The following is a 17465-nucleotide window of genomic DNA, read 5'->3' on the forward strand; positions in this document are numbered from 1 at the left end:
AGAGTACTGGGCCTAAAAAAAGCCTTGGGGTACTCCACTGCATACTTCATCTACATGCAGTTCCATTGAGGACTACACGTTGAGTGCGGTTGGTCAGCCAGTTACAAATCCATCTGGTGGTGATGCTGTCCAACCCACATTCTTCTACTGTATCTAGTAGTAGGTTATGGTCTACCTTATCAAATGCCTTTTACTGAAGTCCAAGTAAACTATATAGACGACATTCCTCTGGTCCACTAATTTTGTCATTTTGTCAAAGAATGCAACAAGATTAGTCTGGCATGATCTGTTTTTGACAAACCCATGTTGGCTTTTGGCTATTACTTTGTTTACTTCTAGGCACTCGCCAATTAGTTGCTTGATTATTTTTTCAAGAATCGTTCCTGGTATTGAGGTCAGGCTGATAGGTACATAGTTTCCTGGATCTATTTTTTCCCTTTTTTGAAGATGTGAACCACATCAGCTCTTTTCCAGCCCTCTGGCAGTTCCCCGGTGCTCCAGGATCTCTAAAAGATATAGTTCAGTGGTTCTGAGATCTCATCTGCCAGTTCCTTCAGAACCCTGGGTGTAATCCGTCTGGTCCTGGTAATTTGAACTTGTCTAGGTTAGACAAGGTGCTCACTTACCATTTTCTTCCCTATTTCAATTTGTGTTCCTAATCTGATTTTTGTGGTGCTGTTTTTGATAGGTTGGACTGTTTTATCCATTTATGTAAAGACAGATGCAAAAAATGAATTAAATAGTTCTGCTTTCTCCCTGTTGCTTGTCACCTTCTTACCAGTTTCTCCCAGCAATGGACCAATCGTTTCCTTAACCTTTTTCTTGTTTTTAACATGTTGAAAGAAGCTTTTTTGTTATTTTTTACTTTTGTGGCAAGCCTTTCTTCATTGTGAGCCTTAGCTTTCCTTACTTCATCTTTACAGGCTCTTTCCTGATATTCTGCCTTAGTTATGTCCTCCTCTTTCCACTTTTTATACTTAACTTTTTTGTCTTTCAATTTGTCAGAGAGTTCTTTATGCAGCCATGCTGGTTTCTTTTGGGAGCTGTTATTTTTCTTCTTCATTGGTATTGTGCTAGACTGACCTTTTGTAATCTCATTCTTGAGTTGTTTTCCCCTTGAGGATTCTCATCCATGGAATTCTTCTCAAGCTCTCTCTAAGTTTACTGAAATTAGCTCTCTTAAAATCCAAGACTGTAGTTTGACTTTGTTCTACTACTTGTGTTTTCATAATGTTGAATTCCAATATTGCATGGTCACTTGCCCCCAGGGTTCCTATGGCTTCAACACCTTCTATCATTTCCTCTCTGTTAGTGAGAATTAAGTCTAATATGGCCGATCCCCTTGTTCCCTTCTCTATTTTTTGGGAAACAAAGTTGTCTGCTAGGTTCGTTAGGAACCTGTTGGATCTTCCACTTGGTGCAGTTTGTTTCCCAGTTGATGTCAGGGTAGTTAAAATCCCCCACTACTATTGTGGTGTGCTTCCTACATACCTTAGTTAGCTGACTAGCAAAAAGTTCATCTACTTCCTCTGCTTGGTTGGGTGGCCTGTAGTATAGACCTATGGCAATGTCATCCCCCCCCAACCTTTAATATTGACCCAAATGTATTCAAGATAGTTCTCATCATTGTTGTGCTCTATTTCTGTAGAGATGTAGTTATTTCTTATTTATAGTGCAACTCCACCTTCTCTTTTATTTGGTCTATTTCTTTTAAATAATTTAAATCCTTCTAGCTGTATGTTCCATTTGTGGGTTTCATCCCACCAAGTTTACTTGATTTACTTGATTCAACTGCACTATCATGGCTAATGGCCATCATCTTGATTTTTTGTTTATACTCCTAGATGACTGAACCATATCTATTCCAAATGTATTAGGACTTCCCTATTTCTTATTGTTAATTACATTTTTGACACTATTTTACATTTGTATTGGTTGAACAGCATAAAAGCACTTGACATAAATAAATGAACAAACAGAAATGCAAAAGCCAATGGATGGTGTTGCAGAAATAGGAGCAGCAATTGAAGAAGCCTTCAATGTGCCATGAGTTCTGCAGATGACATTCCCTGAAAAAAATCATTCTGTCACTTCTATTTCTCAAAAGCAAATACTTTCCCCTTTCCTAGCAAAATTTAAAAGTCAAAGCATCTTCTTTTTTTCTTAAAATAAAAGTATAACAATGATAATTTGGATTTAAACAAACTAAAACATTCATTTTTTCACACTTTAGTTTTTTTTCATTCTAGTGTGCCACTACAGTGAGGACTATTAAATAATAATACTGGTAATTTCTTTGTAACAATGAGAAATAACTACATTTTAGCTATTTCACATTACTTTTAAGATAATGAGCCTATACCTGTAATGAAGCTTTCATAATATACTAGACAACTTATGACTCACTGGGTCATCCTTTCAGATATATTACTTCATCTAAACAGAAAATGGAAGCACAAACGTCTGCCACAGTCCGGCCATCAGCCGCAATCAGTGATGGGATTCAGCTGGTTCAGACCGGTTCGGGCAAACCAGTAGTTCCGGTGAGCAGTTGGCCCCGCCCATTTGTCCCTGTTCTTTCCTGTCCTATATTTCCCTGTTTTTAGTTCAGCTGATTCACGCAGCACAGTGGATTGCCGTGCAGCTGTTTTACTCACCAGCGCTGACATAGAAGGTACGTTTTTAAGCTTAAAATGGGCATTTTTTAAATGCTGTGCATTCGCAAAGCACGCATTAGGTGCACACATGTGAAAAGGACGCAATCACGCTCTCACTGAACCAGTTGTTAAATCGCTTGCATCCCACCACTGGCCGCAATCATGTTATTCCCATTGACTTTTCCCCTGTAAGCTTCCCAGGCTTCCTCATTGAGTTGTGGGAAAGTACCAGGGAATGTTGCAAATGAGGATTACGAGAGCATAGTAACATATTCAACCTGAACATTTCTGTTCTAAACCTAAGACTAGACAAAGATATGCAAATAACATTTTCTTAAGCTTTTAAGTAGTGGGTGAAGCAACACTGAAAATTTGAATGGAGAACGCAGATATAGACTATGGGATACATTTTGCTCTTTATCACTCTCCCCCAAAATACATCTGCCTAAATTGTGTGGTCATGCACACTCTTACAGATAATTAACAGATAGATAAAATAACACAAATAAGGGTTGTAATAATGCAATTATTCAGTGAGGTAGTAACTGTACAACATTTCAACCTGATCAGGAAGAAGAATCTGCTGCCAGATATTTCAAAGCAAAAAACAAAACAAAACACTAGCAAACCAAAGATTATTCACATAGTTCTTAAAGCTAAAAGACTGCTTGATGGAATAAAACAGCAGGAAAAGCTAAATTCTGCAACTCCAAATAAAACCAGTCCATTCCTTTAGTGCCGTGACACCTGAATATGTGAATTCATCTTGCTGCCTTTGGTTTGGTGGGAAATTATACGATGCTACTGTGATACACACACATTAAAAAAGACAGGGTTACAAATGAGTTATTTCTCAAATGATACAATGGTGAGATTACAGAATGGGACTAATTTGCTCTAAATCAGTTCAGATGATTTAGATATATTAATGTGCCATGATAAATTACATCCACACTTCATTACATACAAAGCACTGTGCTCTGAAAGACTGTAAAATAACAGCTAAAAGCAAGCTGAAGCAAACTATTTTATTTCTGAAATCATCATATTCCCAAATGACTGCTTGGCTATGTATATTAATAGATTAAGATGAGCAGAGGACCTCCACACTATGAAAATCTTCAGATTCTGAATTCTTCATACCAGCAACTGCTGGCAAATAACATGTAACAGCAGGCCAGTGTTTCTCCTGGCATCTTAGATGGTCTTAACACCTTAATGCTTCTCAATCCATTAAAAAAAGGACACATAACATACAAAATTCTGAACTTCTTGTGCAGTTTATTTTTTTATGAATATGTATTTCTTATAATTTTTTTTCACCCAATAGCATTTCTATAAGGAAGCCAGTGCATTCTGAGTTTACATATTGGACCATAATATGACTTAGAAAAGATAAATGGATGGATAGATATAGAGATATAGATTAGACATAAATATAGACGATACAGATATAGATACAGATAAACAAATGTGTCTGCCTATTTCACTGTTTGCTGGGCTCCAATCATAGTAGAATCTTAATGGTGTTCATATTCTATAGAGCAATCCAATTAAAAATAATAAATAAAAGTATTAGCCCAAAGATCTCAGGGGTCATTAGCAATAGTTCACATGCAGCTAATTCTTCTACAGGCAGGAACAAGATAATAATATGTCCCAAAGGCCTGCCAAAAACAGGTGTTTTGGAAAACTCAGAAATGCAAAAGCCATGGATGAATGGTGTTGCAGAAATAGGAGCAGCAATTGAAGAAGCCTTCAATGTGCTATGAGTTCTGCAGATGACATTCCCTGAAAAAGGGCCTGGGATAAAGTGCTTTCTTCCTGATCTTAATAGATGAGCAGAAATCATTGAGAATACATGGCTCCAAAGATACATAAGTCTTAATCTACATAGTGCTATGAAAGTGACAACACCAAGAGCCTAAATTGCACCAGGAAGCAAATTGGTAAATAGTGCAATTCTCAGAGCAGTTATACTGTGAACTGATTAATAGTCATCTGTCTCAGCCACTTTTTCTGGACCAGCTGAAGTTTTGCAAGTCATCTTTAAAGGGAGTCCAATGTAAAAGCATTGTAGTAATCAAACAACAGGTGAGCAAAGCATAAGTAAAAAATGAGTTGGGACAACTTCTCGAGGAAAGTTTATACCTGATGCACAGGACAGCACTTTGGGAAAGATCTCCTTTCATAGCTGCTACTTGCTCCTCATGAACAAGTAGCTGTGAGAATAGAAGAACCTTATTTTATGGGCCAATTCTAACTGGCAAAACATGATCCTATTCAGAATTAAAGATTAAATTTCTCTGAAATCACAATGTTTCTATACCACTTGTCGGGATTAGGCCTAATCATGTTTGTCTCTATCTAGAACCTGGGGCACTTCTATTCAGTTGGTAGCTGAGATATAAAGGTGAGTATCTTCAGCATATGAATGATTCCTGACTTCAAACTAATAGATTATCCCCCACCTTCCTGCAGCTTCATGTACATACAATACCAATAGAAAGAAAACTAAGACTTTTCTCCATCTTCCTAAAATTTTTGGAAAGAAGAGAACTATCAAAGAGCAGCGCCTTCTACCCCCAAACCTTGGCACACAGTTCTATATGTGCAACATGAAGGCTTCTGAGAAATTAAACAGGAGCAAGGCAGTCATCCTTCACCTATGACAGTCTTGCCAGAAATCTTCCATAGGAGCAATTGTTATGGGCTTATTTCCATATTATGCAGGTCAGAATCCAGATATAAAAGTGTGCAGATAATTCATTTTCACCAGAGCGCTGGAGATACTCGTATGCTCTCAATAGCCTTTTCTTATTTTATTATAAAATGAAAATTACAGCTAAATATCCAAACATTTTATCATATTTTCTGTGATTTACAGTCATGCATGAAAAACATGCTTACCTGAACATCTAATCTTTATAAAATGACCATACAGATTATTGCCCTTCCAAACATTGCAGCTGTCTGGGAGAGGTGACTAATCTAATGTGCTGGGCAAGAGTGGATAGCTAACCCCTGGGAATATAGTGCAGAGGAACGTTGCAAATGTTGCTGCTGCTCGTATGCAATGAATATAGATTGAAGGCACCCTGATGTTCAGCTATCTTATAGCAAAGTGAGACTATTCACTTGGACCAATGCTAGGGAAGAAGGTTTACATATTTTATACGCCTTTGAAAGACCAGGAATAAATACTAGTCCAGGCAAAATGGTGCCAAATGATCCCATTATATGCCTGTGGTCTGCAGTGCAAACAGACTTTGCGCCCCAGGGTGATTTGACGATGGCCATACCCAATTGATACATTTTACACTATGGCTGTTCTGTATGGCTGAGTTGTTGAGGGTGGGATATTGTTTCTTCCAAGCACACTGGCTCCCAGGATGAAGTTGGAGTGACCCCAATCTATAAAGTACAGTGCAAAACAGGGCTGGATTTTGTATCACCTTGTTTTTATGAATGACACTGGGCTTGTTGACCGGAAGGAAGGCAACTTGATTTACCAAAAGTTTAAAAAGTCAGTTTTTGCCTATCTGAAGGAGATACTTTGCTCTAGTAATACTGGTATGTTTGAAAAAGAATCCTTAGGGATGTAAAACCAAAAGTCAGATGAGATGAGAGGATAAGGTATCCTTGCATAGTTCTAAAGTATTTTAAAGAAGAGATGAGAGAAGATTAAGTAAGCTAAAAAAAGAACACTCTCCAAAAAGGGGATATATGTATGTATGTATGTATGTATGTATGTATGTATGTATGTATGTATATGTATATGTATATGTATATGTATATGTATATGTATATGTATATGTATATGTATATGTATATGTATATGTATATTTGAAAAAGCAATTTGATGATCAGTTCAAGGACAAATGTGCTGATGTTGTGACAATTGAAAAACAGAAAAGCTGGGATTATGCCTACTTGCACAGTATGTGAAGGGACAGGGATCCCACCAATGAATTCTATAAACTCTACAAGAGTCTCAGTGTGGCTGTATGCAAACACATAGATCAACAATGTGAATCCCAGAGACCATGATGAAGTACCACTTTGACTGATGTCGATTTTCTTCACTTTTAATAATTGAACACTCCCTTACACACTTTTGTCAAGAGGAAATCCAATACACTCTAATTTAAATAATTTTAGGGTTGAAAGAAATAGGCAGAAATCTTGACTAAGCCATGGGCTTATTAGATGCCTGATCAACAATTGCATCTATTTCACAAGGTTAAAGTGAAACATAAGATAACAAAAAGAGTGGAAAATAAGCACATGCACAAATAATAAAAACACAATTTAAACAATTATCAGTAACATTACTGTTAACAGTTTGATCCCCAATTCTCCAAGTACACCTGTATGTTAAATCTGTATTTACCACAGCTTTTTCAATAAAGGTTATATATTTTTTGCTTAGAAGTCACTCCTTTATAAAAAAGAGTGTGCTGCGCAGTATTTGTAGATTAGGAGTTTGAAAACTTTTTTGACCTGATAGCTATAGTTGGCCCATGAATGGATACATTCTAGAAAGAAAATAGGATCATGGTAAAGTAGTAAGTAATAGGGCTAAATAAAAACTTAAACGTATGTTAAATTTGTAAAATACAGTTAATATTATTAAATACTCAAAACATAATTATAATTATTCCTTATTTAATAATTTACCCTTTGTAAATTTAAAATCTCAATTTAAAAAAAAATGTAATTGGCAGCAAATATTGTAGGGATTGGGAGCTATAACCAAATATTTTTCGTGTACTCAGAGCATATAAAATATTCCTAAACTGTCTCACATAGGCTGTTTGTACACCAATTAGTATGCTACTAAGATAAATGAGTCCCATTGAATATAATATTTATAAATACATGAATGATTGCATCATAAGCACTAATGCAAATCAATATTCATGGCAATAATTCTAATCAAGGCAACTATTTATGAAATTTAGCATGCTGTGGTAATAAAAGGGAATGAGAAGACCACTTCAATCGAGTCAGATCTGCTCCATTCTTGAGGAATCTCCATTGGATGATCAGGCTTGTGTCCCTCTTCTCTAGAGACCCCACCAAGGCACCCAGCCTGCACTAACCGTGAGGGGTTGTTCTGGAGCATGTTGACATACAACCCAATGAGAACATGTTCATCAGCCAGCCTGTCTGCAACATCGAGGCTATACTGTAACCTGAAACAGAGTTGAGGGAAGGAGGGTGTAGTCCGGACAGACAAAGAGAAATAAAACAGAGAAAGCAGGAGCAAGTAAGAGTGCGAAATGGGAATTTACAAACGCGCAGTCAAATGTTCTTCAGTTTGTTACCAAACCCAACCATTGCAGGTAGAGCTTAGGACAGAACTTAAGACATCAGGCCTATAAAGCAAAGGTATCAATTTGCTAGTACAGGACATACAGACTACTTACAAAGTTTAATAGGACAGTGATGCTCAAGGACATGCACAAACTAGCCTAGGATTAGTGCTACCATGAAGCATAATGTAAAACAAAAAAAATCTTACAAAAGCTGCTAATTTTATCTGCAAATCCGAAGCAAATATATTCAGAAACAATTTCAATGATAACAGATATTTTACTGTAGTGCTAATCTTTATAAGCAGAGCAGTCATGTTAAATAGTTCCCAGGAATGAAAACTTTCAAACAGCATGCAGAAGATTATATGTGAAGAGGCTTGTGCCCATAAAATATTCTTTACATAAGGCAACCTAGTGTACCAGAGAGAAGGTTAAAGGTAGATCATCTCACTGATATGCTAGGTTTTCAGTGGGAAAGATTTTTTTTAGGAAGGAACAAATATATGATTTTTTCAAATGCCGGTTAAAAGGACATAGTCCTAGGAACGGTATATTACATTATTGAATTGCAAAAACAGATGAGCTATTTAATCTGCACATAATCTGCACATAATATAAAATCTGGATAGATACACAGCAAAATGTAGGATTATATTTTAAGAGATTATATTTAAAAAATCATTAAAATTGTATAACGTGTGTATGTGAACATAATTCCTCTGGCGTGGTAATTAAAGCTATCTATGGTTATACCCTTAGTAAAATACATAATATATTGAAAGAAAAAGGCATTTGCTTTAGTTGTGTTAGTATATGCTACTACTAATGCCCTTTGAAATTTACCCTTTGCCTTTCAAAAAACCTGGAACAGCCCTAGCCAGCAATTTGTCCTGCTCATTATCCTTGTAAGGAGAGCTAGTTAATAAGACAATAAATATTGACAGCTAACTATTACTGAAACTTGTTCACTAACTGAAACCTAAATCATTAATAACAAAAATTATGAATGGCTACTCAAAACTAAGAATGCTTCTCCCAGTACAATGTAAGTACTTCATTACAACATTGCAGTCTAAAACTATAATGATAAAACTAAATATTGCATAAGTGTAAAAACAACTTGCAACACTTTTTTGCTAAAGAATATTTTTCACAACTATAAACACTGCCCACTAAATTATAACAATTTTGGAATAATAACGTACTTAAATAAAAACTAAATGTACTTTGATAATAACGTACTTAAATAAAAATAGATTCTAAAAATTATTTAAGAGTTGCAAACTAGACGTCATATGAAACAAAAGTGACAAATACTAACGCTTTAAAAATCATTTTCCAAAAGGGTTTCTGCAGGAAGTATGAGAATGCAATAAAAACACAGTTCTTTCTGTTACCACAGAAAAATAATCTTGCCACATTCAAGAAAATCTACATGAAACTAAAGAAGCACTTAGTGAAGACTTTAATTTAAACTTATAAAAGTATATTTATTTAGGTATCTCTGCACTGATAGTTCCATGCTGTATTTAAGGCTTATGTTAAAATATGTACTTTAAAAACCAAAATTTCATTTTTAATGCAGTTCTGAGAAAAAATATAATTTGAAAGAATTTTAAAAACAGATTTAAAATAAATAGCATTATAAAACCTTGTCGCAGTTTCATTTTACTCTATTCCTATTTGTCACTCCCAAAAGCAGGCTTTTCATGACAGCTACTGGCTATAATTTGTATTATAACCTTGATGATGAACCTATGGCATGTGTCCCCAAAGTGGCACGCGGAGCCATGTTGTCTGGCATGTGTGGCGTTGCAAGTTCTTCTTCTGGATTTCTGGCGCGCATGTGACAATCACCTAAGCCTTCATGTGTGAGGCAGAGCCGGAAACTGGAAGAGCTATTCTTCCATTTTCTGGAGTGAGCATGTGCGCCGGCCAGCTAATTGAAAGACTAGGCGGCTGACATGCATGTGCATGCTGGAAACCGGAAGTTCGTTTTCCAGCCTGCTCATGCCCCCTTGGCTGCTCCACTTCTGAGTTGCGTCCCAAATGAGCACGCATGTGCAGGAGCTCCCTTTTCGGCACTCGTTGCTGACAAGTTTCACCAATACTGTATTATAGCCAAACCATATATGGCTGTATATCATTCAAAATAGTGGATTCCTCTGTTTAAAACATAATTCCAGAAGCTGATATAATGAAGGGAAAAAAGTTTACCTAATGCACAATGCAGTTAGTCCCAAACGAACTTTATATTTATTTAATCTCAATCTGCAGCTACTACATTAATATAATGATGTGGACTTAAGTTTTTGTGAGTCCACATCATTATATCACTGACATCTAATTCAGGAGAAGATGATTCCAAGTCCCATGAAGCAGTTTTCAGTCTGAATAGAAGTTCTATTTGTACATGGGACGAACGTAGGACATCTTTTTTTCATTTATGCTAGGAATATTTCTTTATATGTTGAAGGAAATTACAATGTATCCAAAGGGCATTTATCTCTCAAAAGAGCATCACTTCTAGAAATATTAGTATCTCCATCTGTGGTAAATGTATGATGATAAATATAACTAGGAACAGAGAATAAAAGGAGATGTAAGTTCTCTCTGATTTCTAAAATATCAAAATATTAATTCAAAATTAAATGCTAGTGTTTAAGGGTTAATTCTTTTTGGTATGAATATATCAGGTTTCCAATATAGCCCAAATCTGCAAGTGAATTAAGATGATCAAACTGAAGACATGATTGGAGTTATTCAACCCTACTTTAGAAATTTAGCAGAAAATATTTTAAACTCTCAAGCCTTTTGGAATTTGACATAGAATCTGCAGTTTTCTGTACTCTTGATGAATATCATGGGTTCCTCAACATGGTAGATTTCATCTCTTTCATATGCTGCATTCAATCCTTCATTAAAGTATTGGCAACAAGGCAAGACTCCAGAATACTGGAATGCTAAGATATTCTGATATCTGCTAGTCCAGTCCAGCATCTTACTACTAACATAAAGTAGAATTCAGCAGCATTTTACTCAAATGTTAGGAATCTCTCTGTAAATAATACATTTAATTGTTTTGTATGATTTTTTAATTGTATATGTATATGTAAATCGATAGATCGACAGATACAACATCTGGGAATATCACAATGCATTGATCAACAGTTACATATTGAACTTAATTTCCTACTAAACAATGGAGGAGACATGCATAGTAACAAAATATATACAAAGAACAGGAATTAAAATAATACAAAATAAAGAAGAATTTAACTTTCATGAAGGGAAAAATAACTATCTACTCTATATGTTTCAGCATGCCATTTATCTGATTTCATTTCAAACACTTGTCCTATTATTGTAGTAAAAAATATTTTCAAATACTATAGTAAGAAACATACTGTCCCAGCGTTCTATTTAAATCTTGATGAAACAAGGCATTATCTGTTTTAATAAGGTAGCAATATAGACTAACCTAGCACTGCACTAGTTAAAGGCTTTGTATCATACAAATAAAGCTGTTTTTGAAAACATAATTTAGAACTCAAAATACAGTGAGATACTTCAGATGATGTTTAACTGAAATGAGATCAGATCAAATTTCTCTTTTCTCAGGCATTAACCAAAAGCTAAATTACACTTGGGTGTTTGTGAGATTGAATTCAAGTGAAACTGCGGGAAGGTATTTGGTTTTTAATTTTCATGTGTCTGTTTGGGAGCTAATATCATCTTTTTCAACGATTTCCCGCTTTAAAGGACAGAAAAGTATGCTATCAGGTTTTAGCAATAATGTGCAAAGTGGACTCTAAGGGCCGAAAAAAGATAACTCAATGAGTAAGCCTGAAGACTGGCTACTCCTACTTTACTTCATAACCTTCAGATGTAATGGAGGCAGCTGGGGTTTCTGGAAATTGCTCTGAATGCTGCTGAATAGTAACAGGTTGCAAAGACTGAATTGGCTTAATTCATTAAGTATTATTCAGGTTATCAATATCTACTGGAAATTGATTAAATACATTCACTGTGTCCTCATTTATTTTTAAGGGCACACCGGGTAGACTCTTTGCTTTGTCGCTTAATAGCAAGCTCCACTTTACTGCTTTTTAATTTTCCTGTTTTAAATTCAAAATACTGTTATTTTATATATATATTTATGCACATACAAAACATAGACACTCAGAATGAGTTATGTTGTATTTTGAATTCTGTCTATGATGTTTTATCAGCTTCAAAGTAGTCTGATCTTCATTTGATTTCTTTTTTGTGGGTGGGTGTGGGGTGTGTACTGTGTAGGAATATGTTTAGCACAATTTGAGGCAAAATGAAATAATACAGTTGGATATATGCATGAGAATTGAGAAAGGTTCAACAAAATGAATCTATAGATATTACATTCCTTTATAACCATATATGTTTTAAAAATAATATTCATGATGTCATTTGTGAAAATGCATACTGATTTACATGCAGTCATGTACCAGTTTATTTGGAACTAAATTTATAGAGTTAATGGACAAATTCCCATTAAAAATATATATAGAATTGTGATTTATCAAATCTGATTCAAGTCAGGTATATTTTGCATATGGAGTATTATATGATTCTTTGGAAAATGAATAGATTTTAGAAGAACTATTATTGTATGGGTAAGCACATTAGATTGGTAAGATCAACAGGTCAGTATAGTATATTCAAACTTCCATCATGCAAGAATGCCCGGCCAGCTATTTCTAAGAATCTCAAAAGTAGGACATTGAGGATATTTAAGCATAATTGCTGCATGCGTGAATAAGACCTGTACCTTGGGAATTCCTCTGAGAAAATAACTATTGGAAGTAAAATGAAAGACATCATTATAGGATTAATCAAACTAGATAACTGCAGGGAGAAAACGTTTATTTACCACATTTCTAGGACACCCAGACAACTTTGGAAAGCTTTACAAACGAAAAACACAATAAAATATAAAATAATATAAAACCAAGCATTAAAAAAAACCCAGGTATACAAAGGGAAACTGCCAAAAGGCACAACTTACAATCACTACACCCATCACTACAAGAGGACTTGCCCAACCTGCATAATCCCCGGCCTAAAGATGTAACAAAGTTTTTAGAGATACATTGAAGGCTGGTAAGGGAGGTGAGAATGACACTTGGCAACCAGTGAAATTCACACTGTAGGAGCTAAGAAAAATCCTTAAATCCAGGAAGAACAAATATTCAGACTTGTTAGGGTTGAACACAACCCTGTTCATCCTCATCCATATCTCAATAGCTTCCCATGCAAACTTGAAGAAGTTTGGACAGCATTGCTTGGTTTGCTAGTGGTTGAGCTGTATAACTGAATACTATCTATATACTGATGATACCTGACCCCCAACTGATGACCACAGATAGAAGTTAAACAGGAGGCACAAGAGTATTGAACCCTGAGTCACTCCACAAAATTAGGGTTACTTTGGAAGTCAATCTCCCCTCTCCTATCAACACTCACTGTAATCATTCACAGAGAAAGGAGTACCACTATAACACTGTGTCCCCCATTCTCATATCCTGCAGCTGGTTCATAAGGATAGTCAGACTGCTGTTAGCAAAAGCCCCAGTTGACCTAGGATGTCCAAATTGCTTATAGCATCACCATTCCAGTCTTCCCAGAGCTCATCATGTTCTGTTTCAGTTTCTATGCCCCAACCTGAAACCTAATTGAAGAGCCCAGATAATACAAGGTGGTTGGAAATGGATAAAAGTTTCCAGGAAGGTTGGATTTAACAATATCTTAACAAGGGGAAGCACTACACTCCTTGCCACGTGGGACCACACCATCTTGTGGATGTAGATGCCACCAAATTTACTCAACCACCTATCCCTTTGAAGCAGCCTTCAGAAAACATGGGAGGCAAGGCAAAGGAATAAATTGGGTTAACAAGCCTTAAGAGTTCATCCATTTCCTCAGAAGTCACAGGACCAAAGTTGTTCCACTTAACTGTGCCAGTTCATGCTTCCATCACCTCATTTGTATCTGCCTGATTAAAGTTCAACTTTGAGCAAATCTGAGTGATTTAATCTACTGGATACCTATAGTATTCCTCACAGGGGCCCAAAAGATGGTATTTTGGTTCATTCCTGCCTATCAAAAAGTGGGATAACCAAAAAGGGCAGTGGTCTGTTAACAGCAAATATGACAAGGGAAGAGAAATAACTATATTTTACCATTCTTATTACTATGATGTTATCCTTAATATGAGCTACTACATGTGCTTGGTTGGATTTGTTCTCCATTTTCCTCTAATAGTGTTCTAATGTTTCTTCTGAAGATACTTTTCTGGAGTTTCAGCTCCCGGATCTCCTCAGAGTACCAAAGAACCTCATAGGAACAATTTAATCTAAGGCTTCAGTCATCCACCATGATCTCTATAGACAATTCATCAGAATCTTGGGCAAAACCTCAAATATTATTGAAACCTTAATAAGTTCATTAGGTATTTTGGGTGGACTGATTGAAAAGGCCCTACCTCAATATGGGGAAGGAGAGCACTAAAAAGCAATCAGAGGTTATCTGACTATGTTACAGAATTGAAAGTGATGTCTTCAGATCAATTTCCAACTTTCCTGAAATAAAAATTAGAATCTCTGTGATCTCTGTCAAGGATTAGTCCCTCAATAATTTGGGACAGGTCCATGGCTGCCTTGATGTCCATGGTCTCAATACTCTCAGGAGCAACTATGATTCTTGAGGATTTAACTGCAAGCTAGCCATGAAATCCAGTAGCTCAGGCAGGGATGTCACTGTGCAACAGAGAGGCGAATGGAGCAGTAATAAACCTAGCTGCTTCCTGGAATGTAGCAAATCCAAATCCTTTGTATATGTTGTGCCATTATCAATAATAACAACAACAAGAAGTTTGTAAATTACCCATACCTAGCATCAGATACTAATTTATTGTAACTACATTGTACATTTGAATGCTTATCTTGTACAAAGTGTAAGTAAGTTAAAAATTGGAAATTTCAAATTAACATGGAATTAATATGAAACCCAATTCAAACTATAAAAATATTATTATTGGACTTCCTGGGCGGGACCTTGCTGATGGTGGTAGCTTAATAAGAGCTGCCCCCGGGTTTCTGGTCGCGTTATCTGCCTAGACATCTGGTAGATACCTCATTCTTCAGGCAAAGAAGAGCGAGAGAGAGATCCAGCTGGTAAGAGCTTTTCCTTTGAAGTTTGCAGCTTTTTTTTGCTGCGAATAGAAGGGGGCCCAGCCGAGGCTGAATCATATCTCCGTGCCGGAAATCCCTAGCTGTTTTTATTACGGCTCAAAGTAAGGCACCTCCACTTAGGACAATATTTGAACTATTTATCTGAAATTAATACAAGCAGAGTCCGTATCTGAGAACCTTATCTGCTTTTTTTTAAAATCCTAGTTTCATTTTTTACAAGAGCTTCCTTCGTGCACTTGGTTTTTTTTTCTTAAAAAATAAGCTCCTAAAATGGCGATTGTGCATTCCACAATCCTAATTCTTGCCACATTCCTAATTCTTCTGCAAAGAACAGTGATAAAAAAGATCAAAGGAACAGGCAGCCAGCAGTTTCTTACTAATTAGTTTCACTTCTCTGAAGAGCTTACAAGACTTTTTTCTTATCAACTTTTAAAAGTTTTAAAAGACTCTTTGCTAATATAGAGACATTCCAAACAGAGGTGAATATGCTGAACTGTTTCGTTACAATGCTAATCTTTTGAAACCTTCTGCAAACTTTCTGCAAAAAGGGAGGAACAGTCGGCTAGCAGTATCTTATTAATTAGTTTCACTTCTCTGAAGAGTTTACAAGACTTTCCTCTTATCAACTTTGCTAATATATATTTCTGATATAGAGAAGTCCAAAATGGCGCTGAATATGCCGAGCTGCTTTGTTACAACGCCCTTTTCTGAAACCTTTTGAAAAATCCTAAAGAACTAACAAAGGGGTGACTTAATACTTTTCTTCTCGTAAGCTGCACCGCGGGCCAGTAGAGTTTGATTAATTGCTTGAAGATAAGACATAATGGCATCAAAATTAAATCTTGGGCCGAAACTTCCTCCTAGAAGCACATCCCCCATACCTGGCACAAAGTTGCAGCTTCCATCCTCTATGCCCCCTACTGGAGATTTGCTAACGAAAGAATTTTTTTTGGAAACTTTTAGAGAATTTAGAGAGCAGAATTTAGAAACTTTTTGAGAATTCAGAAAGGAGATAAAGAACGAGATAAAAGAGTTTAAGGCGGACTTATATGATAAACTTGATACTAGGATTGCCAAAATAAATGATGATATGCTGGAACTTGTAACTGTATTGACAGAACATGTTTCTGGAATTGAAGATAACCTAGAGGTTTTTAACGAAGCTAATACCAATTTGACATCCAAAACAGAGGTGGTGCAACAAAAAGTTGAAAACGCTGAAAAACAAATGATTATGATACAGTACAGGCAGATGGAGCTCACATTAAGAGTCAGGGGGTTGCGTGAGGATAAACAAGAGGACTTGAAACAGATTTTTTCAGAGGCTTTTGACCATCTGGCGGGAAGACCGGGGTCCAACTTTGACTGGCAGATTGATAAAATTTATCGTGTTAACTCTTGGGTGGCAAAGCAGAAGCAACTCCCCCGAGATGTAGTCATATACTTCACCACAAGAGAGCTCAGAAACATGATATTACAAGAGTCCTATAACACCAGGCTTCAAATTGGCGGTCAGGATTTGATTGTCTTGAAAGAAATACCACCTCAAATGCTAAGAGCCAGGAGAGACTATGCCTTTCTAGTGGAAGAACTCAGAAACCGTCAGATACAGTATAGATGGGATGTGCCATTTGGTATTATAATTACATTTGACAAGCAAAGATATCGTCTCAACTCTGTATGGAAAGCTCGAGATTTCTATCACAATATTCTGAAGGTGGGACACCCTGAATCATCTGGATCTGGAGAAAGACCATGAGAAGGACAAGATAAGACAGCAAACCACACAACTACCAGACAAAACGCACCATTTCCTCCTCCCGGAAAGGAGTCATGGAACAAAGACCTAGCCGTATGACTACCAGACGAATGGAAAAACAAGCTACAATGCAACAACCTCAACAATCACCGGCCATTGATCAAGGAGTTACAGCAACAAGCTCAGAAGCCATGGGAGGAGCTAGGCCAAAGGTTAAACAGGCCATGCAGGAGGCTCTAAAAAAGCTTCAGGCAACCAAAAATGACAACTAAGTTTTTGACATAGAATGTCAATGGACTGAACTCTCCACAGAAGAGAAAGAAAATATTTCACTATCTTAAACAGTTCAAGAATGATATAATTTGTCTGCAAGAAACTCATATCAAATCAACTGATCAAAAATATTTGTTTAACCCCAAACTTGGTCAACATTTTGTGACCTCTGCTACGGAAAAGAAAAATGGTATAGTTGTATACTTAAGAAAAGACATTAAGGCTG

The 17465-nt window shown here is 36.3% G+C and overlaps 1 protein-coding gene across 12 annotated transcripts in view; it reads right to left on the minus strand.

Moving 5' to 3' along the window:
* The window catches only part of DTNA (dystrobrevin alpha), a 176958-nt gene that overhangs the window by 33608 nt on the left and 125885 nt on the right, over window positions 1-17465 (minus strand). For 5 of the 12 annotated variants that reach the window (XR_015695651.1, XR_015695650.1, XM_087707096.1 and 2 more), the window contains exons 11-12: window positions 8822-8893; window positions 7763-7855 (exon numbers count right to left, since the gene is read on the minus strand). The exons of 4 other annotated variants lie outside the window; for them this stretch is intronic. Coding sequence is in view for 6 of the 8 variants with exons in the window: in XM_087707096.1 (XP_087563222.1) it covers window positions 7763-7855; window positions 8822-8893 (165 nt within the window). In the remaining 2 variants the exon portion in view is untranslated. The remainder of the gene's footprint in view (window positions 1-7762; window positions 7856-8821; window positions 8894-17465) is intronic. 3 more of the 12 variants (XM_087707097.1, XM_087707106.1, XM_087707105.1) reach the window with 1 other exon arrangement.

This window comes from Thamnophis sirtalis, unplaced genomic scaffold (genome assembly GCF_051295495.1).
Source record: "Thamnophis sirtalis isolate CommonGarterSnake01/CBP01778 unplaced genomic scaffold, rThaSir2_p1.2 scaffold_2, whole genome shotgun sequence".
NCBI classification, from domain to species: domain Eukaryota; kingdom Metazoa; phylum Chordata; class Lepidosauria; order Squamata; family Natricidae; genus Thamnophis; species Thamnophis sirtalis.